This window comes from Phasianus colchicus, chromosome 5, assembly GCF_987193195.1.
Source record: "Phasianus colchicus chromosome 5, bPhaCol1.hap1.1, whole genome shotgun sequence".
In the NCBI taxonomy this organism is placed as follows: Eukaryota; Metazoa; Chordata; class Aves; order Galliformes; family Phasianidae; genus Phasianus; species Phasianus colchicus.
The window spans coordinates 6,073,489-6,099,130 of NC_143440.1; the positions used below are offsets into that span (position 1 = coordinate 6,073,489).

Here is a 25,642-nt window from a genome sequence, read left to right on the forward strand (position 1 = left end):
TAGTGTTGTATTCTCTTCCGGTGACACAGCTGGTGAGACACAGACAGAGGGATGCCAGGTCATGGGAGGGCCAAAAAGGCAGTGAGAGCTGGAAGAGTGCCTGCGGGAGATGCCGATGAGCATGGACTCGATCAGCCTGGTTGTCCAGGGAAGCTTTTGCCTCACCTCTGGGCCTGGGAAGATCATGGAGCAGATCCTTCTAGAAGCTATGTTAAGGCACATACGAGATAGATCTGAGGTGATTCGAGACAGCCAGCATGGCTTCACCAAGGGCAGATCGTGCTCGACCAGTCTGGTGGCCTTCTATGATGGAGTGATGGCTTCGGTAGACGGGGGATGGATGTCATCTACCTGGACTTCTGCAAGGCCTTTGACACGGTCGAAAAACCCAAAATCCCTGGATTTGCACCAACTTTTGAGCCATTTATTTATGAGGTGTGTTTTTTGGTATCTCTCAGTATCCCGCCCTGCCACTGAAGGTATGGAAGAAAACACCACCTGCACACCCGCTCCCTCGACTACCCGCCCCAGTCCCCTGAAGTCTTTCTTGATAGCTCTGAGACTCCTCTCTGCAACTTCGTCACTGCCAGCCTGGATTATCAATAACGGGTAATAATCGGAAGGGCGAATCAGACCAGGAAGTCTCCTGGAAATGTCTCTGACCCGTGCCCCAGGGAGGCAGCACACCTCCCTGCGGGTAGGGTCAGGCCGACATATGGGACAATCTAATTGAAATTGAGACTAATAAATCAAATAAAATAGGAGCGAAAGAGAGTTACTGAGAGCGAGTCAAACCTGAAAAGCTTGGTACATCTAGGGAAGCACCCTCCTATACCCACTGCAAGGCAGTAAGAGATCCCAACCCAGGAAGGGCCAGATCCCATGGCTTCCGAGATGTACAGAGACAGGTACCCGGAACTGGAGCATGAACACTTTAACTCCCAGTGCACAACATGATGCTATAATGTAGAATACCGAAAACCAAAAATCACAAAACCATGAAAGTATGGTGAGATATTTTCTTTACTGGAATCTAAATGGAAATCACAATGAGTTGGATGGCCTACTGTTATTCTTCTCCAGTGCCAGAGAAGACCATATATCCCAGCACCACTAAAGGTCGTCCTACGGCGTAGCGCTGTGGAAGGCAGTTCTGCCCAACACCATGACGTCTCTCTACCACCCAACGCAGCTTAAAACCACTCTGCCCCAGTCTCCATTTTGAGCTGGGGCTAGAAGGCCGCCCTGCTCCATAGCGCAGAAGGCCACAGCCCCACCCTCCATTATGAGCTGGGCCAGAAGGCCGCACTGTCCAATAGCACTGCAGGTCACTGCCCCGCCCTCCATTATGTGCCAGGCAGGCACGCAGCATAGAAGGCCGCTGGCGCACCCCCGCACAGCATTCACTGTCTGCACACCCTCGCGACAGGGACCAGAGGCAGTGAGCGCTTCGAGGTCAGGGGCAGCTGTCCTTGCAAACCCCGGGAAGGAGAGCGACCATCGGTGGCCTCTGGCCACAGCTTTTGGCGGCCGAGGGTCTCTTCACAACTCCGTGACCATGCTGCAGGGCAGCGCGGGACGGCGACAGGCAAAGCGCAGCCGGCCCAATCCCCGCCGGGGCCCGGCACAGCCCCCGGCCTGCCCCGCGCAGCGGGAGGAGCACAGGCGGGAGCTGGAGGCGCTGCGGGCCCAGCTGGAGGGCGAGCGGCTCCGCTCCCAGGAGCCGCAGCGCCGCTGGGCCGTCGAGAGACGCGAGCTGCAGGGGGAGGCAGAGCGGGAGCGGCAGCTCCTGGCTGACCGACTGCATTGTGCCTGGGAGAAGCAGCAGGCCGAGGAGGAGCAGCGGCTGAAGGAGTGGGAGCAGCGGCAGCGGGCAACGGAGATCCGGCAGCTGCTGCGCTGGAAGGAGGCCGAGCTGCATGCGACGCAGGAACTGCTGCAGCAGGAGTGTGACGTGGCCCTGCACCAGGCTCGTGAGCTGCAGCAGCAGCTGGCCAAGGAGCTGAAGAGCCCCCACAGGAGCAGCAGGGCAGCTCGCGCCAAGCTGCAGAGCATCCTCAGCAAGTTGCGCAGGGAGAGGGATGGTGACCAGCCCGCCTGCATCCGCCAGCTCCAGCATCAGCTGGAGCTGGAGAGGAGGCTGTTCAACCAGTACATCGTGGGAAGCTGGGAGAGTGAGCCCCAGCATGTGGAAAGCCACAGAATGTCCTGCTCCCAGGACAGAGAGGGAGCTCTGGGCCACCACCGTGCAGAGCAGGGCTCCAGTCGACTGGCTGTGAAGGACGCTCATGTCCAGGTGAGATGACACTGAGAGAGTGGGGTTTGTTCAGCCACGGGGAGAGGAGGCTCTGGGGACACCACAGAGTGGCCTTCCAGTGCCTGAAGGAGGACTGGACTGGGGAAAGCTGGAGAGGGACTTGTTGTAAGGCAGGATAGTAGTGATACAACAAAGGACAATGCCTTGAAAGTAGAAGAGGGGAGATATGGATGAGATACAAGGAGGAAAGACACAGCAGCATGAGGGTGCTGAGGCACTGACACAGGCTGCCCAGAGAGGCTGCGGATGCCCCGTCCCTGGCAGTGCTCCAGGCCAGGCTGGAGGCACGTTTGGGCAACCTGACCTAGTGGAAGATGTCTTTGCCCATGGCATGGGCTTGGAACGGGAGAGTCTTGAAGGCCCCTTCCTACCCAAACCGTTCTGTTATTCTATGATTTTCTGGTTCTAGGTGCCAGAGATGTCCAAAGAAGACCTGGGGCTCCCAGGCAGCACAAGCAGCAAGCTGCTGGAGCAGCGCAGCTGCCTCCAACGAGCCCTGAGCGACTTGGAGAGGCAGAGCCAGGCCCTACAGGCCCAGAACCACCTGCTGAGAGAGGGACGCTCTCCAGAAGTGTGCCGGGAGCTGCAGAGGCTCCAGCAGGCTGTGGCCAAACTTGAGGTAGTCAGCAAGAGGCTGGAGGAGAAATGCAGGCAGCTCCAGGAGATTGGGAAAAAGCTGTAATGCACAAAAACCCAGAACAGGAATGCTCCAACCCACAGGAAGGGTTGGAGGAGTCGGAAGGGCGGCTGATGGCAGTCTGCAGCCTGCACACTCGCAGATGGACATCACCGCTAATTTGAAGATTCTTAGCTCGTCCCAGCTACAATCCTTTTGAGGGCCCTAATGAGGACCCAGAAAACGAGCTCCCACTGACTGCTGGACAATACGTTCACATCTTTGGAGACGTGGATGAGGATGGCTGGTTTCTGGGAGAGCTGACGGATGGCACAAGAGCACTGGTCCCTTCCAATCTGGTGGAAGAAGTTTCAGATGATGACCTGGATACAACCGTGCCTCCAGAGCTTCGTGACCTCCTGCTGGATACCGATGATGAAGAGAGACTAGGCAGCAGGAGCGGTGGCAGAGTGATGGTCACCATCCAGAAATCTGTGTCCGCCTGTTAGCTGAGCCTGCGGGACACAGAGATTCCTCTCCATAAGACAGCAACATCCCATCAAAATTCCACTTTTCTGAATGAAGTCTGCCTCCTGCTCCACTTGATGTTCAAGTGGAGCGTGGTCCATCGGCAGCAAGACCTTGAAAATTCATCTGTTGTATGACTGAGAATTTATTACATTGGACTGGACTTAAAAACAAAACAAACCCTTATTATTAAAAAAAAAAAGAAAAAAAAAAAAACCAAAATACAAAATATCCAAACCCCAAAAGCGTGTAAAGTCTTCTTGTTTTCTGGAGGCTGAGGAAAGCCTCCAAAGTCTTTCTCAAGCGCTCTACCTACAAGTACTAGAATCGAGAGAGAAAGGAATCATCATTGCTTGCTTCTGTTCTTTGGGACGCCTGGAATACCTTGGAAGACCACACTTTCTGAGCAATACATTCTGTCCCAAAGCAGCTGTTTGACCGCTTCCATTGGGTGATAAGGCATAGCGCTTGCACTGTCTGAAGGCACGGACTCCGATGCAAATCCAAATCCTTTATTGCAGGTCCCTACATCCTTTATATACATGCTGAAGCCCCCCCTTGTAATTTCCCATCCATCCCTACAAGTCAGCAGAGCACTTAACAAGTCTCCTTTGCATCTAGTCACCAACTGCCCACACAAGTGCGTGTGACAATGCATGCGGCTGGGGGCAGCACTTTGTGTAAGGGAAGCTGTCTGAGAGCTGCACGTCAGGGAGGGACTCCTTGGTCTCAGGCTCTGCTTGCTTTTCTGACTGGCTGTGAGGAACACTCATGTCCAGTGAGATGTCACACTGAGAGAGCGGGGATCTCTGGGAGATAGCAGGGTTACATTCCTTGGAGCCAGAAGTGAGTTCTGCATTCTCTAGTGTTGTATTCTCTTCCGGTGACACAGCTGGTGAGACACAGACAGAGGGATGCCAGGTCATGGGAGGGCCAAAAAGGCAGTGAGAGCTGGAAGAGTGCCTGCGGGAGATGCCGATGAGCATGGACTCAATCAGCCTGGTTGTCCAGGGAAGCTTTTGCCTCACCTCTGGGCCTGGGAAGATCATGGAGCAGATCCTTCTAGAAGCTATGTTAAGGCACATACGAGATAGATCTGAGGTGATTCGAGACAGCCAGCATGGCTTCACCAAGGGCAGATCGTGCTCGACCAGTCTGGTGGCCTTCTATGATGGAGTGATGGCTTCGGTAGACGGGGGATGGATGTCATCTACCTGGACTTCTGCAAGGCCTTTGACACGGTCGAAAAACCCAAAATCCCTGGATTTGCACCAACTTTTGAGCCATTTATTTATGAGGTGTGTTTTTTGGTATCTCTCAGTATCCCGCCCTGCCACTGAAGGTATGGAAGAAAACACCACCTGCACACCCGCTCCCTCGACTACCCGCCCCAGTCCCCTGAAGTCTTTCTTGATAGCTCTGAGACTCCTCTCTGCAACTTCGTCACTGCCAGCCTGGATTATCAATAACGGGTAATAATCAGAAGGGCGAATCAGACCAGGAAGTCTCCTGGAAATGTCTCTGACCCGTGCCCCAGGGAGGCAGCACACCTCCCTGCGGGTAGGGTCAGGCCGACATATGGGACAATCTAATTGAAATTGAGACTAATAAATCAAATAAAATAGGAGCGAAAGAGAGTTACTGAGAGCGAGTCAAACCTGAAAAGCTTGGTACATCTAGGGAAGCACCCTCCTATACCCACTGCAAGGCAGTAAGAGATCCCAACCCAGGAAGGGCCAGATCCCATGGCTTCCGAGATGTACAGAGACAGGTACCCGGAACTGGAGCATGAACACTTTAACTCCCAGTGCACAACATGATGCTATAATGTAGAATACCGAAAACCAAAAATCACAAAACCATGAAAGTATGGTGAGATATTTTCTTTACTGGAATCTAAATGGAAATCACAATGAGTTGGATGGCCTACTGTTATTCTTCTCCAGTGCCAGAGAAGACCATATATCCCAGCACCACTAAAGGTCGTCCTACGGCGTAGCGCTGTGGAAGGCAGTTCTGCCCAACACCATGACGTCTCTCTACCACCCAACGCAGCTTAAAACCACTCTGCCCCAGTCTCCATTTTGAGCTGGGGCTAGAAGGCCGCCCTGCTCCATAGCGCAGAAGGCCACAGCCCCACCCTCCATTATGAGCTGGGCCAGAAGGCCGCACTGTCCAATAGCACTGCAGGTCACTGCCCCGCCCTCCATTATGTGCCAGGCAGGCACGCAGCATAGAAGGCCGCTGGCGCACCCCCGCACAGCATTCACTGTCTGCACACCCTCGCGACAGGGACCAGAGGCAGTGAGCGCTTCGAGGTCAGGGGCAGCTGTCCTTGCAAACCCCGGGAAGGAGAGCGACCATCGGTGGCCTCTGGCCACAGCTTTTGGCGGCCGAGGGTCTCTTCACAACTCCGTGACCATGCTGCAGGGCAGCGCGGGACGGCGACAGGCAAAGCGCAGCCGGCCCAATCCCCGCTGGGGCCCGGCACAGCCCCCGGCCTGCCCCGCGCAGCGGGAGGAGCACAGGCGGGAGCTGGAGGCGCTGCGGGCCCAGCTGGAGGGCGAGCGGCTCCGCTCCCAGGAGCCGCAGCGCCGCTGGGCCGTCGAGAGACGCGAGCTGCAGGGGGAGGCAGAGCGGGAGCGGCAGCTCCTGGCTGACCGACTGCATTGTGCCTGGGAGAAGCAGCAGGCCGAGGAGGAGCAGTGGCTGAAGGAGTGGGAGCAGCGGCAGCGGGCAACGGAGATCCGGCAGCTGCTGCGCTGGAAGGAGGCCGAGCTGCATGCGACGCAGGAGCTGCTGCAGCAGGAGTGTGACGTGGCCCTGCACCAGGCTCGTGAGCTGCAGCAGCAGCTGGCCAAGGAGCTGAAGAGCCCCCACAGGAGCAGCAGGGCAGCTCGCGCCAAGCTGCAGAGCATCCTCAGCAAGTTGCGCAGGGAGAGGGATGGTGACCAGCCCGCCTGCATCCGCCAGCTCCAGCATCAGCTGGAGCTGGAGAGGAGGCTGTTCAACCAGTACATCGTGGGAAGCTGGGAGAGTGAGCCCCAGCATGTGGAAAGCCACAGAATGTCCTGCTCCCAGGACAGAGAGGGAGCTCTGGTCCACCACCGTGCAGAGCAGGGCTCCAGTCGACTGGCTGTGAAGGACGCTCATGTCCAGGTGAGATGACACTGAGAGAGTGGGGTTTGTTCAGTTACGGGGAGAGGAGGCTCTGGGGACACCACAGAGTGGCCTTCCAGTGCCTGAAGGAGGACTGGACTGGGGAAAGCTGGAGAGGGACTTGTTGTAAGGCAGGATAGTAGTGATACAACAAAGGACAATGCCTTGAAAGTAGAAGAGGGGAGATATGGATGAGATACAAGGAGGAAAGACACAGCAGCATGAGGGTGCTGAGGCACTGACACAGGCTGCCCAGAGAGGCTGCGGATGCCCCGTCCCTGGCAGTGCTCCAGGCCAGGCTGGAGGCACGTTTGGGCATCCTGACCTAGTGGAAGATGTCTTTGCCCATGGCATGGGCTTGGAACGGGAGAGTCTTGAAGGCCCCTTCCTACCCAAACCGTTCTGTTATTCTATGATTTTCTGGTTCTAGGTGCCAGAGATGTCCAAAGAAGACCTGGGGCTCCCAGGCAGCACAAGCAGCAAGCTGCTGGAGCAGCGCAGCTGCCTCCAACGAGCCCTGAGCGACTTGGAGAGGCAGAGCCAGGCCCTACAGGCCCAGAACCACCTGCTGAGAGAGGGACGCTCTCCAGAAGTGTGCCGGGAGCTGCAGAGGCTCCAGCAGGCTGTGGCCAAACTTGAGGTAGTCAGCAAGAGGCTGGAGGAGAAATGCAGGCAGCTCCAGGAGATTGGGAAAAAGCTGTAATGCACAAAAAACCCAGAACAGGAATGCTCCAACCCACAGGAAGGGTTGGAGGAGTCGGAAGGGCGGCTGATGGCAGTCTGCAGCCTGCACACTCGCAGACGGACATCACCGCTAATTTGAAGATTCTTAGCTCGTCCCAGCTACAATCCTTTTGAGGGCCCTAATGAGGACCCAGAAAACGAGCTCCCACTGACTGCTGGACAATACGTTCACATCTTTGGAGACGTGGATGAGGATGGCTGGTTTCTGGGAGAGCTGACGGATGGCACAAGAGCACTGGTCCCTTCCAATCTGGTGGAAGAAGTTTCAGATGATGACCTGGATACAACCGTGCCTCCAGAGCTTCGTGACCTCCTGCTGGATACCGATGATGAAGAGAGACTAGGCAGCAGGAGCGGTGGCAGAGTGATGGTCACCATCCAGAAATCTGTGTCCGCCTGTTAGCTGAGCCTGCGGGACACAGAGATTCCTCTCCATAAGACAGCAACATCCCATCAAAATTCCACTTTTCTGAATGAAGTCTGCCTCCTGCTCCACTTGATGTTCAAGTGGAGCGTGGTCCATCGGCAGCAAGACCTTGAAAATTCATCTGTTGTATGACTGAGAATTTATTACATTGGACTGGACTTAAAAACAAAACAAACCCTTATTATTAAAAAAAAAAAGAAAAAAAAAAAAACCAAAATACAAAATATCCAAACCCCAAAAGCGTGTAAAGTCTTCTTGTTTTCTGGAGGCTGAGGAAAGCCTCCAAAGTCTTTCTCAAGCGCTCTACCTACAAGTACTAGAATCGAGAGAGAAAGGAATCATCATTGCTTGCTTCTGTTCTTTGGGACGCCTGGAATACCTTGGAAGACCACACTTTCTGAGCAATACATTCTGTCCCAAAGCAGCTGTTTGACCGCTTCCATTGGGTGATAAGGCATAGCGCTTGCACTGTCTGAAGGCACGGACTCCGATGCAAATCCAAATCCTTTATTGCAGGTCCCTACATCCTTTATATACATGCTGAAGCCCCCCCTTGTAATTTCCCATCCATCCCTACAAGTCAGCAGAGCACTTAACAAGTCTCCTTTGCATCTAGTCACCAACTGCCCACACAAGTGCGTGTGACAATGCATGCGGCTGGGGGCAGCACTTTGTGTAAGGGAAGCTGTCTGAGAGCTGCACGTCAGGGAGGGACTCCTTGGTCTCAGGCTCTGCTTGCTTTTCTGACTGGCTGTGAGGAACACTCATGTCCAGTGAGATGTCACACTGAGAGAGCGGGGATCTCTGGGAGATAGCAGGGTTACATTCCTTGGAGCCAGAAGTGAGTTCTGCATTCTCTAGTGTTGTATTCTCTTCCGGTGACACAGCTGGTGAGACACAGACAGAGGGATGCCAGGTCATGGGAGGGCCAAAAAGGCAGTGAGAGCTGGAAGAGTGCCTGCGGGAGATGCCGATGAGCATGGACTCAATCAGCCTGGTTGTCCAGGGAAGCTTTTGCCTCACCTCTGGGCCTGGGAAGATCATGGAGCAGATCCTTCTAGAAGCTATGTTAAGGCACATACGAGATAGATCTGAGGTGATTCGAGACAGCCAGCATGGCTTCACCAAGGGCAGATCGTGCTCGACCAGTCTGGTGGCCTTCTATGATGGAGTGATGGCTTCGGTAGACGGGGGATGGATGTCATCTACCTGGACTTCTGCAAGGCCTTTGACACGGTCGAAAAACCCAAAATCCCTGGATTTGCACCAACTTTTGAGCCATTTATTTATGAGGTGTGTTTTTTGGTATCTCTCAGTATCCCGCCCTGCCACTGAAGGTATGGAAGAAAACACCACCTGCACACCCGCTCCCTCGACTACCCGCCCCAGTCCCCTGAAGTCTTTCTTGATAGCTCTGAGACTCCTCTCTGCAACTTCGTCACTGCCAGCCTGGATTATCAATAACGGGTAATAATCAGAAGGGCGAATCAGACCAGGAAGTCTCCTGGAAATGTCTCTGACCCGTGCCCCAGGGAGGCAGCACACCTCCCTGCGGGTAGGGTCAGGCCGACATATGGGACAATCTAATTGAAATTGAGACTAATAAATCAAATAAAATAGGAGCGAAAGAGAGTTACTGAGAGCGAGTCAAACCTGAAAAGCTTGGTACATCTAGGGAAGCACCCTCCTATACCCACTGCAAGGCAGTAAGAGATCCCAACCCAGGAAGGGCCAGATCCCATGGCTTCCGAGATGTACAGAGACAGGTACCCGGAACTGGAGCATGAACACTTTAACTCCCAGTGCACAACATGATGCTATAATGTAGAATACCGAAAACCAAAAATCACAAAACCATGAAAGTATGGTGAGATATTTTCTTTACTGGAATCTAAATGGAAATCACAATGAGTTGGATGGCCTACTGTTATTCTTCTCCAGTGCCAGAGAAGACCATATATCCCAGCACCACTAAAGGTCGTCCTACGGCGTAGCGCTGTGGAAGGCAGTTCTGCCCAACACCATGACGTCTCTCTACCACCCAACGCAGCTTAAAACCACTCTGCCCCAGTCTCCATTTTGAGCTGGGGCTAGAAGGCCGCCCTGCTCCATAGCGCAGAAGGCCACAGCCCCACCCTCCATTATGAGCTGGGCCAGAAGGCCGCACTGTCCAATAGCACTGCAGGTCACTGCCCCGCCCTCCATTATGTGCCAGGCAGGCACGCAGCATAGAAGGCCGCTGGCGCACCCCCGCACAGCATTCACTGTCTGCACACCCTCGCGACAGGGACCAGAGGCAGTGAGCGCTTCGAGGTCAGGGGCAGCTGTCCTTGCAAACCCCGGGAAGGAGAGCGACCATCGGTGGCCTCTGGCCACAGCTTTTGGCGGCCGAGGGTCTCTTCACAACTCCGTGACCATGCTGCAGGGCAGCGCGGGACGGCGACAGGCAAAGCGCAGCCGGCCCAATCCCCGCTGGGGCCCGGCACAGCCCCCGGCCTGCCCCGCGCAGCGGGAGGAGCACAGGCGGGAGCTGGAGGCGCTGCGGGCCCAGCTGGAGGGCGAGCGGCTCCGCTCCCAGGAGCCGCAGCGCCGCTGGGCCGTCGAGAGACGCGAGCTGCAGGGGGAGGCAGAGCGGGAGCGGCAGCTCCTGGCTGACCGACTGCATTGTGCCTGGGAAAAGCAGCAGGCCGAGGAGGAGCAGTGGCTGAAGGAGTGGGAGCAGCGGCAGCGGGCAACGGAGATCCGGCAGCTGCTGCGCTGGAAGGAGGCCGAGCTGCATGCGACGCAGGAGCTGCTGCAGCAGGAGTGTGACGTGGCCCTGCACCAGGCTCGTGAGCTGCAGCAGCAGCTGGCCAAGGAGCTGAAGAGCCCCCACAGGAGCAGCAGGGCAGCTCGCGCCAAGCTGCAGAGCATCCTCAGCAAGTTGCGCAGGGAGAGGGATGGTGACCAGCCCGCCTGCATCCGCCAGCTCCAGCATCAGCTGGAGCTGGAGAGGAGGCTGTTCAACCAGTACATCGTGGGAAGCTGGGAGAGTGAGCCCCAGCATGTGGAAAGCCACAGAATGTCCTGCTCCCAGGACAGAGAGGGAGCTCTGGTCCACCACCGTGCAGAGCAGGGCTCCAGTCGACTGGCTGTGAAGGACGCTCATGTCCAGGTGAGATGACACTGAGAGAGTGGGGTTTGTTCAGTTACGGGGAGAGGAGGCTCTGGGGACACCACAGAGTGGCCTTCCAGTGCCTGAAGGAGGACTGGACTGGGGAAAGCTGGAGAGGGACTTGTTGTAAGGCAGGATAGTAGTGATACAACAAAGGACAATGCCTTGAAAGTAGAAGAGGGGAGATATGGATGAGATACAAGGAGGAAAGACACAGCAGCATGAGGGTGCTGAGGCACTGACACAGGCTGCCCAGAGAGGCTGCGGATGCCCCGTCCCTGGCAGTGCTCCAGGCCAGGCTGGAGGCACGTTTGGGCATCCTGACCTAGTGGAAGATGTCTTTGCCCATGGCATGGGCTTGGAACGGGAGAGTCTTGAAGGCCCCTTCCTACCCAAACCGTTCTGTTATTCTATGATTTTCTGGTTCTAGGTGCCAGAGATGTCCAAAGAAGACCTGGGGCTCCCAGGCAGCACAAGCAGCAAGCTGCTGGAGCAGCGCAGCTGCCTCCAACGAGCCCTGAGCGACTTGGAGAGGCAGAGCCAGGCCCTACAGGCCCAGAACCACCTGCTGAGAGAGGGACGCTCTCCAGAAGTGTGCCGGGAGCTGCAGAGGCTCCAGCAGGCTGTGGCCAAACTTGAGGTAGTCAGCAAGAGGCTGGAGGAGAAATGCAGGCAGCTCCAGGAGATTGGGAAAAAGCTGTAATGCACAAAAAACCCAGAACAGGAATGCTCCAACCCACAGGAAGGGTTGGAGGAGTCGGAAGGGCGGCTGATGGCAGTCTGCAGCCTGCACACTCGCAGACGGACATCACCGCTAATTTGAAGATTCTTAGCTCGTCCCAGCTACAATCCTTTTGAGGGCCCTAATGAGGACCCAGAAAACGAGCTCCCACTGACTGCTGGACAATACGTTCACATCTTTGGAGACGTGGATGAGGATGGCTGGTTTCTGGGAGAGCTGACGGATGGCACAAGAGCACTGGTCCCTTCCAATCTGGTGGAAGAAGTTTCAGATGATGACCTGGATACAACCGTGCCTCCAGAGCTTCGTGACCTCCTGCTGGATACCGATGATGAAGAGAGACTAGGCAGCAGGAGCGGTGGCAGAGTGATGGTCACCATCCAGAAATCTGTGTCCGCCTGTTAGCTGAGCCTGCGGGACACAGAGATTCCTCTCCATAAGACAGCAACATCCCATCAAAATTCCACTTTTCTGAATGAAGTCTGCCTCCTGCTCCACTTGATGTTCAAGTGGAGCGTGGTCCATCGGCAGCAAGACCTTGAAAATTCATCTGTTGTATGACTGAGAATTTATTACATTGGACTGGACTTAAAAACAAAACAAACCCTTATTATTAAAAAAAAAAAGAAAAAAAAAAAAACCAAAATACAAAATATCCAAACCCCAAAAGCGTGTAAAGTCTTCTTGTTTTCTGGAGGCTGAGGAAAGCCTCCAAAGTCTTTCTCAAGCGCTCTACCTACAAGTACTAGAATCGAGAGAGAAAGGAATCATCATTGCTTGCTTCTGTTCTTTGGGACGCCTGGAATACCTTGGAAGACCACACTTTCTGAGCAATACATTCTGTCCCAAAGCAGCTGTTTGACCGCTTCCATTGGGTGATAAGGCATAGCGCTTGCACTGTCTGAAGGCACGGACTCCGATGCAAATCCAAATCCTTTATTGCAGGTCCCTACATCCTTTATATACATGCTGAAGCCCCCCCTTGTAATTTCCCATCCATCCCTACAAGTCAGCAGAGCACTTAACAAGTCTCCTTTGCATCTAGTCACCAACTGCCCACACAAGTGCGTGTGACAATGCATGCGGCTGGGGGCAGCACTTTGTGTAAGGGAAGCTGTCTGAGAGCTGCACGTCAGGGAGGGACTCCTTGGTCTCAGGCTCTGCTTGCTTTTCTGACTGGCTGTGAGGAACACTCATGTCCAGTGAGATGTCACACTGAGAGAGCGGGGATCTCTGGGAGATAGCAGGGTTACATTCCTTGGAGCCAGAAGTGAGTTCTTCATTCTCTAGTGTTGTATTCTCTTCCGGTGACACAGCTGGTGAGACACAGACAGAGGGATGCCAGGTCATGGGAGGGCCAAAAAGGCAGTGAGAGCTGGAAGAGTGCCTGCGGGAGATGCCGATGAGCATGGACTCGATCAGCCTGGTTGTCCAGGGAAGCTTTTGCCTCACCTCTGGGCCTGGGAAGATCATGGAGCAGATCCTTCTAGAAGCTATGTTAAGGCACATACGAGATAGATCTGAGGTGATTCGAGACAGCCAGCATGGCTTCACCAAGGGCAGATCGTGCTCGACCAGTCTGGTGGCCTTCTATGATGGAGTGATGGCTTCGGTAGACGGGGGATGGATGTCATCTACCTGGACTTCTGCAAGGCCTTTGACACGGTCGAAAAACCCAAAATCCCTGGATTTGCACCAACTTTTGAGCCATTTATTTATGAGGTGTGTTTTTTGGTATCTCTCAGTATCCCGCCCTGCCACTGAAGGTATGGAAGAAAACACCACCTGCACACCCGCTCCCTCGACTACCCGCCCCAGTCCCCTGAAGTCTTTCTTGATAGCTCTGAGACTCCTCTCTGCAACTTCGTCACTGCCAGCCTGGATTATCAATAACGGGTAATAATCGGAAGGGCGAATCAGACCAGGAAGTCTCCTGGAAATGTCTCTGACCCGTGCCCCAGGGAGGCAGCACACCTCCCTGCGGGTAGGGTCAGGCCGACATATGGGACAATCTAATTGAAATTGAGACTAATAAATCAAATAAAATAGGAGCGAAAGAGAGTTACTGAGAGCGAGTCAAACCTGAAAAGCTTGGTACATCTAGGGAAGCACCCTCCTATACCCACTGCAAGGCAGTAAGAGATCCCAACCCAGGAAGGGCCAGATCCCATGGCTTCCGAGATGTACAGAGACAGGTACCCGGAACTGGAGCATGAACACTTTAACTCCCAGTGCACAACATGATGCTATAATGTAGAATACCGAAAACCAAAAATCACAAAACCATGAAAGTATGGTGAGATATTTTCTTTACTGGAATCTAAATGGAAATCACAATGAGTTGGATGGCCTACTGTTATTCTTCTCCAGTGCCAGAGAAGACCATATATCCCAGCACCACTAAAGGTCGTCCTACGGCGTAGCGCTGTGGAAGGCAGTTCTGCCCAACACCATGACGTCTCTCTACCACCCAACGCAGCTTAAAACCACTCTGCCCCAGTCTCCATTTTGAGCTGGGGCTAGAAGGCCGCCCTGCTCCATAGCGCAGAAGGCCACAGCCCCACCCTCCATTATGAGCTGGGCCAGAAGGCCGCACTGTCCAATAGCACTGCAGGTCACTGCCCCGCCCTCCATTATGTGCCAGGCAGGCACGCAGCATAGAAGGCCGCTGGCGCACCCCCGCACAGCATTCACTGTCTGCACACCCTCGCGACAGGGACCAGAGGCAGTGAGCGCTTCGAGGTCAGGGGCAGCTGTCCTTGCAAACCCCGGGAAGGAGAGCGACCATCGGTGGCCTCTGGCCACAGCTTTTGGCAGCCGAGGGTCTCTTCACAACTCCGTGACCATGCTGCAGGGCAGCGCGGGACGGCGACAGGCAAAGCGCAGCCGGCCCAATCCCCGCCGGGGCCCGGCACAGCCCCTGGCCTGCCCCGCGCAGCGGGAGGAGCACAGGCGGGAGCTGGAGGCGCTGCGGGCCCAGCTGGAGGGCGAGTGGCTCCGCTCCCAGGAGCCGCAGCGCCGCTGGGCCGTCGAGAGACGCGAGCTGCAGGGGGAGGCAGAGCGGGAGCGGCAGCTCCTGGCTGACCGACTGCATTGTGCCTGGGAGAAGCAGCAGGCCGAGGAGGAGCAGCGGCTGAAGGAGTGGGAGCAGCGGCAGCGGGCAACGGAGATCCGGCAGCTGCTGCGCTGGAAGGAGGCCGAGCTGCATGCGACGCAGGAGCTGCTGCAGCAGGAGTGTGACGTGGCCCTGCACCAGGCTCGTGAGCTGCAGCAGCAGCTGGCCAAGGAGCTGAAGAGCCCCCACAGGAGCAGCAGGGCAGCTCGCGCCAAGCTGCAGAGCATCCTCAGCAAGTTGCGCAGGGAGAGGGATGGTGACCAGCCCGCCTGCATCCGCCAGCTCCAGCATCAGCTGGAGCTGGAGAGGAGGCTGTTCAACCAGTACATCGTGGGAAGCTGGGAGAGTGAGCCCCAGCATGTGGAAAGCCACAGAATGTCCTGCTCCCAGGACAGAGAGGGAGCTCTGGGCCACCACCGTGCAGAGCAGGGCTCCAGTCGACTGGCTGTGAAGGACGCTCATGTCCAGGTGAGATGACACTGAGAGAGTGGGGTTTGTTCAGTTACGGGGAGAGGAGGCTCTGGGGACACCACAGAGTGGCCTTCCAGTGCCTGAAGGAGGACTGGACTGGGGAAAGCTGGAGAGGGACTTGTTGTAAGGCAGGATAGTAGTGATACAACAAAGGACAATGCCTTGAAAGTAGAAGAGGGGAGATATGGATGAGATACAAGGAGGAAAGACACAGCAGCATGAGGGTGCTGAGGCACTGACACAGGCTGCCCAGAGAGGCTGCGGATGCCCCGTCCCTGGCAGTGCTCCAGGCCAGGCTGGAGGCACGTTTGGGCATCCTGACCTAGTGGAAGATGTCTTTGCCCATGGCATGGGCTTGGAACGGGAGAGTCTTGAAGGCCCCTTCCTACCCAAACCGTTCTGTTATTCTATGATTTTCTGGTTCTAGGTGCCAGAGATGTCCAAAGAAGACCTGGGGCTCCCAGGCAGCACAAGCAGCAAGCTGCTGGAGCAGCGCAGCTGCCTCCAACGAGCCCTGAGCGACTTGGAGAGGCAGAGCCAGGCCCTACAGGCCCAGAACCACCTGCTGAGAGAGGGACGCTCTCCAGAAGTGTGCCGGGAGCTGCAGAGGCTCCAGCAGGCTGTGGCCAAACTTGAGGTAGTCAGCAAGAGGCTGGAGGAGAAATGCAGGCAGCTCCAGGAGATTGGGAAAAAGCTGTAATGCACAAAAACCCAGAACAGGAATGCTCCAACCCACAGGAAGGGTTGGAGGAGTCGGAAGGGCGGCTGATGGCAGTCTGCAGCCTGCACACTCGCAGACGGACATCACCGCTAATTTGAAGATTCTTAGCTCGTCCCAGCTACAATCCTTTTGAGGGCCCTAATGAGGACCCAGAAAACGAGCTCCCACTGACTGCTGGACAATACGTTCACATCTTTGGAGACGTGGATGAGGATGGCTGGTTTCTGGGAGAGCTGACGGATGGCACAAGAGCACTGGTCCCTTCCAATCTGGTGGAAGAAGTTTCAGATGATGACCTGGATACAACCGTGCCTCCAGAGCTTCGTGACCTCCTGCTGGATACCGATGATGAAGAGAGACTAGGCAGCAGGAGCGGTGGCAGAGTGATGGTCACCATCCAGAAATCTGTGTCCGCCTGTTAGCTGAGCCTGCGGGACACAGAGATTCCTCTCCATAAGACAGCAACATCCCATCAAAATTCCACTTTTCTGAATGAAGTCTGCCTCCTGCTCCACTTGATGTTCAAGTGGAGCGTGGTCCATCGGCAGCAAGACCTTGAAAATTCATCTGTTGTATGACTGAGAATTTATTACATTGGACTGGACTTAAAAACAAAACAAACCCTTATTATTAAAAAAAAAAAAAAAAAAAAAACCCAAAATACAAAATATCCAAACCCCAAAAGCGTGTAAAGTCTTCTTGTTTTCTGGAGGCTGAAGAAAGCCTCCAAAGTCTTTCTCAAGCGCTCTACCTACAAGTACTAGAATCGAGAGAGAAAGGAATCATCATTGCTTGCTTCTGTTCTTTGGGACGCCTGGAATACCTTGGAAGACCACACTTTCTGAGCAATACATTCTGTCCCAAAGCAGCTGTTTGACCGCTTCCATTGGGTGATAAGGCATAGCGCTTGCACTGTCTGAAGGCACGGACTCCGATGCAAATCCAAATCCTTTATTGCAGGTCCCTACATCCTTTATATACATGCTGAAGCCCCCCCTTGTAATTTCCCATCCATCCCTACAAGTCAGCAGAGCACTTAACAAGTCTCCTTTGCATCTAGTCACCAACTGCCCACACAAGTGCGTGTGACAATGCATGCGGCTGGGGGCAGCACTTTGTGTAAGGGAAGCTGTCTGAGAGCTGCACGTCAGGGAGGGACTCCTTGGTCTCAGGCTCTGCTTGCTTTTCTGACTGGCTGTGAGGAACACTCATGTCCAGTGAGATGTCACACTGAGAGAGCGGGGATCTCTGGGAGATAGCAGGGTTACATTCCTTGGAGCCAGAAGTGAGTTCTTCATTCTCTAGTGTTGTATTCTCTTCCGGTGACACAGCTGGTGAGACACAGACAGAGGGATGCCAGGTCATGGGAGGGCCAAAAAGGCAGTGAGAGCTGGAAGAGTGCCTGCGGGAGATGCCGATGAGCATGGACTCAATCAGCCTGGTTGTCCAGGGAAGCTTTTGCCTCACCTCTGGGCCTGGGAAGATCATGGAGCAGATCCTTCTAGAAGCTATGTTAAGGCACATACGAGATAGATCTGAGGTGATTCGAGACAGCCAGCATGGCTTCACCAAGGGCAGATCGTGCTCGACCAGTCTGGTGGCCTTCTATGATGGAGTGATGGCTTCGGTAGACGGGGGATGGATGTCATCTACCTGGACTTCTGCAAGGCCTTTGACACGGTCGAAAAACCCAAAATCCCTGGATTTGCACCAACTTTTGAGCCATTTATTTATGAGGTGTGTTTTTTGGTATCTCTCAGTATCCCGCCCTGCCACTGAAGGTATGGAAGAAAACACCACCTGCACACCCGCTCCCTCGACTACCCGCCCCAGTCCCCTGAAGTCTTTCTTGATAGCTCTGAGACTCCTCTCTGCAACTTCGTCACTGCCAGCCTGGATTATCAATAACGGGTAATAATCGGAAGGGCGAATCAGACCAGGAAGTCTCCTGGAAATGTCTCTGACCCGTGCCCCAGGGAGGCAGCACACCTCCCTGCGGGTAGGGTCAGGCCGACATATGGGACAATCTAATTGAAATTGAGACTAATAAATCAAATAAAATAGGAGCGAAAGAGAGTTACTGAGAGCGAGTCAAACCTGAAAAGCTTGGTACATCTAGGGAAGCACCCTCCTATACCCACTGCAAGGCAGTAAGAGATCCCAACCCAGGAAGGGCCAGATCCCATGGCTTCCGAGATGTACAGAGACAGGTACCCGGAACTGGAGCATGAACACTTTAACTCCCAGTGCACAACATGATGCTATAATGTAGAATACCGAAAACCAAAAATCACAAAACCATGAAAGTATGGTGAGATATTTTCTTTACTGGAATCTAAATGGAAATCACAATGAGTTGGATGGCCTACTGTTATTCTTCTCCAGTGCCAGAGAAGACCATATATCCCAGCACCACTAAAGGTCGTCCTACGGCGTAGCGCTGTGGAAGGCAGTTCTGCCCAACACCATGACGTCTCTCTACCACCCAACGCAGCTTAAAACCACTCTGCCCCAGTCTCCATTTTGAGCTGGGGCTAGAAGGCCGCCCTGCTCCATAGCGCAGAAGGCCACAGCCCCACCCTCCATTATGAGCTGGGCCAGAAGGCCGCACTGTCCAATAGCACTGCAGGTCACTGCCCCGCCCTCCATTATGTGCCAGGCAGGCACGCAGCATAGAAGGCCGCTGGCGCACCCCCGCACAGCATTCACTGTCTGCACACCCTCGCGACAGGGACCAGAGGCAGTGAGCGCTTCGAGGTCAGGGGCAGCTGTCCTTGCAAACCCCGGGAAGGAGAGCGACCATCGGTGGCCTCTGGCCACAGCTTTTGGCGGCCGAGGGTCTCTTCACAACTCCGTGACCATGCTGCAGGGCAGCGCGGGACGGCGACAGGCAAAGCGCAGCCGGCCCAATCCCCGCCGGGGCCCAGCACAGCCCCCGGCCTGCCCCGCGCAGCGGGAGGAGCACAGGCGGGAGCTGGAGGCGCTGCGGGCCCAGCTGGAGGGCGAGCGGCTCCGCTCCCAGGAGCCGCAGCGCCGCTGGGCCGTCGAGAGACGCGAGCTGCAGGGGGAGGCAGAGCGGGAGCGGCAGCTCCTGGCTGACCGACTGCATTGTGCCTGGGAGAAGCAGCAGGCCGAGGAGGAGCAGCGGCTGAAGGAGTGGGAGCAGCGGCAGCGGGCAACGGAGATCCGGCAGCTGCTGCGCTGGAAGGAGGCCGAGCTGCATGCGACGCAGGAGCTGCTGCAGCAGGAGTGTGACGTGGCCCTGCACCAGGCTCGTGAGCTGCAGCAGCAGCTGGCCAAGGAGCTGAAGAGCCCCCACAGGAGCAGCAGGGCAGCTCGCGCCAAGCTGCAGAGCATCCTCAGCAAGTTGCGCAGGGAGAGGGATGGTGACCAGCCCGCCTGCATCCGCCAGCTCCAGCATCAGCTGGAGCTGGAGAGGAGGCTGTTCAACCAGTACATCGTGGGAAGCTGGGAGAGTGAGCCCCAGCATGTGGAAAGCCACAGAATGTCCTGCTCCCAGGACAGAGAGGGAGCTCTGGGCCACCACCGTGCAGAGCAGGGCTCCAGTCGACTGGCTGTGAAGGACGCTCATGTCCAGGTGAGATGACACTGAGAGAGTGGGGTTTGTTCAGCCACGGGGAGAGGAGGCTCTGGGGACACCACAGAGTGGCCTTCCAGTGCCTGAAGGAGGACTGGACTGGGGAAAGCTGGAGAGGGACTTGTTGTAAGGCAGGATAGTAGTGATACAACAAAGGACAATGCCTTGAAAGTAGAAGAGGGGAGATATGGATGAGATACAAGGAGGAAAGACACAGCAGCATGAGGGTGCTGAGGCACTGACACAGGCTGCCCAGAGAGGCTGCGGATGCCCCGTCCCTGGCAGTGCTCCAGGCCAGGCTGGAGGCACGTTTGGGCATCCTGACCTAGTGGAAGATGTCTTTGCCCATGGCATGGGCTTGGAACGGGAGAGTCTTGAAGGCCCCTTCCTACCCAAACCGTTCTGTTATTCTATGATTTTCTGGTTCTAGGTGCCAGAGATGTCCAAAGAAGACCTGGGGCTCCCAGGCAGCACAAGCAGCAAGCTGCTGGAGCAGCGCAGCTGCCTCCAACGAGCCCTGAGCGACTTGGAGAGGCAGAGCCAGGCCCTACAGGCCCAGAACCACCTGCTGAGAGAGGGACGCTCTCCAGAAGTGTGCCGGGAGCTGCAGAGGCTCCAGCAGGCTGTGGCCAAACTTGAGGTAGTCAGCAAGAGGCTGGAGGAGAAATGCAGGCAGCTCCAGGAGATTGGGAAAAAGCTGTAATGCACAAAAACCCAGAACAGGAATGCTCCAACCCACAGGAAGGGTTGGAGGAGTCGGAAGGGCGGCTGATGGCAGTCTGCAGCCTGCACACTCGCAGACGGACATCACCGCTAATTTGAAGATTCTTAGCTCGTCCCAGCTACAATCCTTTTGAGGGCCCTAATGAGGACCCAGAAAACGAGCTCCCACTGACTGCTGGACAATACGTTCACATCTTTGGAGACGTGGATGAGGATGGCTGGTTTCTGGGAGAGCTGACGGATGGCACAAGAGCACTGGTCCCTTCCAATCTGGTGGAAGAAGTTTCAGATGATGACCTGGATACAACCGTGCCTCCAGAGCTTCGTGACCTCCTGCTGGATACCGATGATGAAGAGAGACTAGGCAGCAGGAGCGGTGGCAGAGTGATGGTCACCATCCAGAAATCTGTGTCCGCCTGTTAGCTGAGCCTGCGGGACACAGAGATTCCTCTCCATAAGACAGCAACATCCCATCAAAATTCCACTTTTCTGAATGAAGTCTGCCTCCTGCTCCACTTGATGTTCAAGTGGAGCGTGGTCCATCGGCAGCAAGACCTTGAAAATTCATCTGTTGTATGACTGAGAATTTATTACATTGGACTGGACTTAAAAACAAAACAAACCCTTATTATTAAAAAAAAAAAAAAAAAAAAAACCCAAAATACAAAATATCCAAACCCCAAAAGCGTGTAAAGTCTTCTTGTTTTCTGGAGGCTGAAGAAAGCCTCCAAAGTCTTTCTCAAGCGCTCTACCTACAAGTACTAGAATCGAGAGAGAAAGGAATCATCATTGCTTGCTTCTGTTCTTTGGGACGCCTGGAATACCTTGGAAGACCACACTTTCTGAGCAATACATTCTGTCCCAAAGCAGCTGTTTGACCGCTTCCATTGGGTGATAAGGCATAGCGCTTGCACTGTCTGAAGGCACGGACTCCGATGCAAATCCAAATCCTTTATTGCAGGTCCCTACATCCTTTATATACATGCTGAAGCCCCCCCTTGTAATTTCCCATCCATCCCTACAAGTCAGCAGAGCACTTAACAAGTCTCCTTTGCATCTAGTCACCAACTGCCCACACAAGTGCGTGTGACAATGCATGCGGCTGGGGGCAGCACTTTGTGTAAGGGAAGCTGTCTGAGAGCTGCACGTCAGGGAGGGACTCCTTGGTCTCAGGCTCTGCTTGCTTTTCTGACTGGCTGTGAGGAACACTCATGTCCAGTGAGATGTCACACTGAGAGAGCGGGGATCTCTGGGAGATAGCAGGGTTACATTCCTTGGAGCCAGAAGTGAGTTCTTCATTCTCTAGTGTTGTATTCTCTTCCGGTGACACAGCTGGTGAGACACAGACAGAGGGATGCCAGGTCATGGGAGGGCCAAAAAGGCAGTGAGAGCTGGAAGAGTGCCTGCGGGAGATGCCGATGAGCATGGACTCGATCAGCCTGGTTGTCCAGGGAAGCTTTTGCCTCACCTCTGGGCCTGGGAAGATCATGGAGCAGATCCTTCTAGAAGCTATGTTAAGGCACATACGAGATAGATCTGAGGTGATTCGAGACAGCCAGCATGGCTTCACCAAGGGCAGATCGTGCTCGACCAGTCTGGTGGCCTTCTATGATGGAGTGATGGCTTCGGTAGACGGGGGATGGATGTCATCTACCTGGACTTCTGCAAGGCCTTTGACACGGTCGAAAAACCCAAAATCCCTGGATTTGCACCAACTTTTGAGCCATTTATTTATGAGGTGTGTTTTTTGGTATCTCTCAGTATCCCGCCCTGCCACTGAAGGTATGGAAGAAAACACCACCTGCACACCCGCTCCCTCGACTACCCGCCCCAGTCCCCTGAAGTCTTTCTTGATAGCTCTGAGACTCCTCTCTGCAACTTTGTCACTGCCAGCCTGGATTATCAATAACGGGTAATAATCGGAAGGGCGAATCAGACCAGGAAGTCTCCTGGAAATGTCTCTGACCCGTGCCCCAGGGAGGCAGCACACCTCCCTGCGGGTAGGGTCAGGCCGACATATGGGACAATCTAATTGAAATTGAGACTAATAAATCAAATAAAATAGGAGCGAAAGAGAGTTACTGAGAGCGAGTCAAACCTGAAAAGCTTGGTACATCTAGGGAAGCACCCTCCTATACCCACTGCAAGGCAGTAAGAGATCCCAACCCAGGAAGGGCCAGATCCCAAGGCTTCCGAGATGTACAGAGACAGGTACCCGGAACTGGAGCATGAACACTTTAACTCCCAGTGCACAACATGATGCTATAATGTAGAATACCGAAAACCAAAAATCACAAAACCATGAAAGTATGGTGAGATATTTTCTTTACTGGAATCTAAATGGAAATCACAATGAGTTGGATGGCCTACTGTTATTCTTCTCCAGTGCCAGAGAAGACCATATATCCCAGCACCACTAAAGGTCGTCCTACGGCGTAGCGCTGTGGAAGGCAGTTCTGCCCAACACCATGACGTCTCTCTACCACCCAACGCAGCTTAAAACCACTCTGCCCCAGTCTCCATTTTGAGCTGGGGCTAGAAGGCCGCCCTGCTCCATAGCGCAGAAGGCCACAGCCCCACCCTCCATTATGAGCTGGGCCAGAAGGCCGCACTGTCCAATAGCACTGCAGGTCACTGCCCCGCCCTCCATTATGTGCCAGGCAGGCACGCAGCATAGAAGGCCGCTGGCGCACCCCCGCACAGCATTCACTGTCTGCACACCCTCGCGACAGGGACCAGAGGCAGTGAGCGCTTCGAGGTCAGGGGCAGCTGTCCTTGCAAACCCCGGGAAGGAGAGCGACCATCGGTGGCCTCTGGCCACAGCTTTTGGCGGCCGAGGGTCTCTTCACAACTCCGTGACCATGCTGCAGGGCAGCGCGGGACGGCGACAGGCAAAGCGCAGCCGGCCCAATCCCCGCCGGGGCCCGGCACAGCCCCCGGCCTGCCCCGCGCAGCGGGAGGAGCACAGGCGGGAGCTGGAGGCGCTGCGGGCCCAGCTGGAGGGCGAGCGGCTCCGCTCCCAGGAGCCGCAGCGCCGCTGGGCCGTCGAGAGACGCGAGCTGCAGGGGGAGGCAGAGCGGGAGCGGCAGCTCCTGGCTGACCGACTGCATTGTGCCTGGGAGAAGCAGCAGGCCGAGGAGGAGCAGCGGCTGAAGGAGTGGGAGCAGCGGCAGCGGGCAACGGAGATCCGGCAGCTGCTGCGCTGGAAGGAGGCCGAGCTGCATGCGACGCAGGAGCTGCTGCAGCAGGAGTGTGACGTGGCCCTGCACCAGGCTCGTGAGCTGCAGCAGCAGCTGGCCAAGGAGCTGAAAAGCCCCCACAGGAGCAGCAGGGCAGCTCGCGCCAAGCTGCAGAGCATCCTCAGCAAGTTGCGCAGGGAGAGGGATGGTGACCAGCCCGCCTGCATCCGCCAGCTCCAGCATCAGCTGGAGCTGGAGAGGAGGCTGTTCAACCAGTACATCGTGGGAAGCTGGGAGAGTGAGCCCCAGCATGTGGAAAGCCACAGAATGTCCTGCTCCCAGGACAGAGAGGGAGCTCTGGGCCACCACCGTGCAGAGCAGGGCTCCAGTCGACTGGCTGTGAAGGACGCTCATGTCCAGGTGAGATGACACTGAGAGAGTGGGGTTTGTTCAGCCACGGGGAGAGGAGGCTCTGGGGACACCACAGAGTGCCCTTCCAGTGCCTGAAGGAGGACTGGACTGGGGAAAGCTGGAGAGGGACTTGTTGTAAGGCAGGATAGTAGTGATACAACAAAGGACAATGCCTTGAAAGTAGAAGAGGGGAGATATGGATGAGATACAAGGAGGAAAGACACAGCAGCATGAGGGTGCTGAGGCACTGACACAGGCTGCCCAGAGAGGCTGCGGATGCCCCGTCCCTGGCAGTGCTCCAGGCCAGGCTGGAGGCACGTTTGGGCATCCTGACCTAGTGGAAGATGTCTTTGCCCATGGCATGGGCTTGGAACGGGAGAGTCTTGAAGGCCCCTTCCTACCCAAACCGTTCTGTTATTCTATGATTTTCTGGTTCTAGGTGCCAGAGATGTCCAAAGAAGACCTGGGGCTCCCAGGCAGCACAAGCAGCAAGCTGCTGGAGCAGCGCAGCTGCCTCCAACGAGCCCTGAGCGACTTGGAGAGGCAGAGCCAGGCCCTACAGGCCCAGAACCACCTGCTGAGAGAGGGACGCTCTCCAGAAGTGTGCCGGGAGCTGCAGAGGCTCCAGCAGGCTGTGGCCAAACTTGAGGTAGTCAGCAAGAGGCTGGAGGAGAAATGCAGGCAGCTCCAGGAGATTGGGAAAAAGCTGTAATGCACAAAAACCCAGAACAGGAATGCTCCAACCCACAGGAAGGGTTGGAGGAGTCGGAAGGGCGGCTGATGGCAGTCTGCAGCCTGCACACTCGCAGACGGACATCACCGCTAATTTGAAGATTCTTAGCTCGTCCCAGCTACAATCCTTTTGAGGGCCCTAATGAGGACCCAGAAAACGAGCTCCCACTGACTGCTGGACAATACGTTCACATCTTTGGAGACGTGGATGAGGATGGCTGGTTTCTGGGAGAGCTGACGGATGGCACAAGAGCACTGGTCCCTTCCAATCTGGTGGAAGAAGTTTCAGATGATGACCTGGATACAACCGTGCCTCCAGAGCTTCGTGACCTCCTGCTGGATACCGATGATGAAGAGAGACTAGGCAGCAGGAGCGGTGGCAGAGTGATGGTCACCATCCAGAAATCTGTGTCCGCCTGTTAGCTGAGCCTGCGGGACACAGAGATTCCTCTCCATAAGACAGCAACATCCCATCAAAATTCCACTTTTCTGAATGAAGTCTGCCTCCTGCTCCACTTGATGTTCAAGTGGAGCGTGGTCCATCGGCAGCAAGACCTTGAAAATTCAGCTGTTGTATGACTGAGAATTTATTACATTGGACTGGACTTAAAAACAAAACAAACCCTTATTATTAAAAAAAAAAAAAAAAAAAAAAAACCCAAAATACAAAATATCCAAACCCCAAAAGCGTGTAAAGTCTTCTTGTTTTCTGGAGGCTGAGGAAAGCCTCCAAAGTCTTTCTCAAGCGCTCTACCTACAAGTACTAGAATCGAGAGAGAAAGGAATCATCATTGCTTGCTTCTGTTCTTTGGGACGCCTGGAATACCTTGGAAGACCACACTTTCTGAGCAATACATTCTGTCCCAAAGCAGCTGTTTGACCGCTTCCATTGGGTGATAAGGCATAGCGCTTGCACTGTCTGAAGGCACGGACTCCGATGCAAATCCAAATCCTTTATTGCAGGTCCCTACATCCTTTATATACATGCTGAAGCCCCCCCTTGTA

At 55.0% G+C, this 25,642-nt stretch overlaps 6 protein-coding genes across 6 annotated transcripts; all 6 read left to right on the top strand.

Annotated features, from left to right (window-relative positions):
- LOC149917682 (uncharacterized) lies at positions 1-3,638 on the top strand. Its single transcript, XM_090142002.1, has one exon. It carries the CDS (start codon positions 1,286-1,288, stop codon positions 2,303-2,305), a length of 1,020 nt encoding a protein of 339 aa, XP_089998128.1. The 5' UTR covers positions 1-1,285; the 3' UTR covers positions 2,306-3,638.
- A 718-nt stretch (positions 3,639-4,356) lies between these two features.
- Positions 4,357-7,323, top strand: LOC149917683 (uncharacterized). Its single transcript, XM_090141986.1, has 2 exons — positions 4,357-6,620; positions 7,051-7,323. Exons 1-2 carry the CDS (start codon positions 5,610-5,612, stop codon positions 7,321-7,323), a joined length of 1,284 nt encoding a protein of 427 aa, XP_089998112.1. The 5' UTR covers positions 4,357-5,609.
- Positions 7,324-8,681: 1,358 nt separating this feature from the next.
- Positions 8,682-11,648, top strand: LOC149917684 (uncharacterized). The gene is made up of 2 exons (XM_090141987.1): positions 8,682-10,945; positions 11,376-11,648. Exons 1-2 carry the CDS (start codon positions 9,935-9,937, stop codon positions 11,646-11,648), a joined length of 1,284 nt encoding a protein of 427 aa, XP_089998113.1. The 5' UTR covers positions 8,682-9,934.
- A 2,884-nt stretch (positions 11,649-14,532) lies between these two features.
- Positions 14,533-16,634, top strand: LOC149917685 (RIMS-binding protein 3A-like). The gene has a single exon (XM_090142003.1). The coding sequence runs from the start codon at positions 14,533-14,535 to the stop codon at positions 15,277-15,279; it is 747 nt and encodes a 248-aa protein (XP_089998129.1). The 3' UTR covers positions 15,280-16,634.
- Positions 16,635-17,302: 668 nt separating this feature from the next.
- LOC149917686 (uncharacterized) lies at positions 17,303-20,956 on the top strand. The gene has a single exon (XM_090142004.1). The coding sequence runs from the start codon at positions 18,582-18,584 to the stop codon at positions 19,599-19,601; it is 1,020 nt and encodes a 339-aa protein (XP_089998130.1). The 5' UTR covers positions 17,303-18,581; the 3' UTR covers positions 19,602-20,956.
- Positions 20,957-21,618: 662 nt separating this feature from the next.
- LOC149917687 (uncharacterized) lies at positions 21,619-25,193 on the top strand. Its single transcript, XM_090142005.1, has one exon. The coding sequence runs from the start codon at positions 22,904-22,906 to the stop codon at positions 23,921-23,923; it is 1,020 nt and encodes a 339-aa protein (XP_089998131.1). The 5' UTR covers positions 21,619-22,903; the 3' UTR covers positions 23,924-25,193.
- Positions 25,194-25,642: the final 449 nt, after the last annotated feature.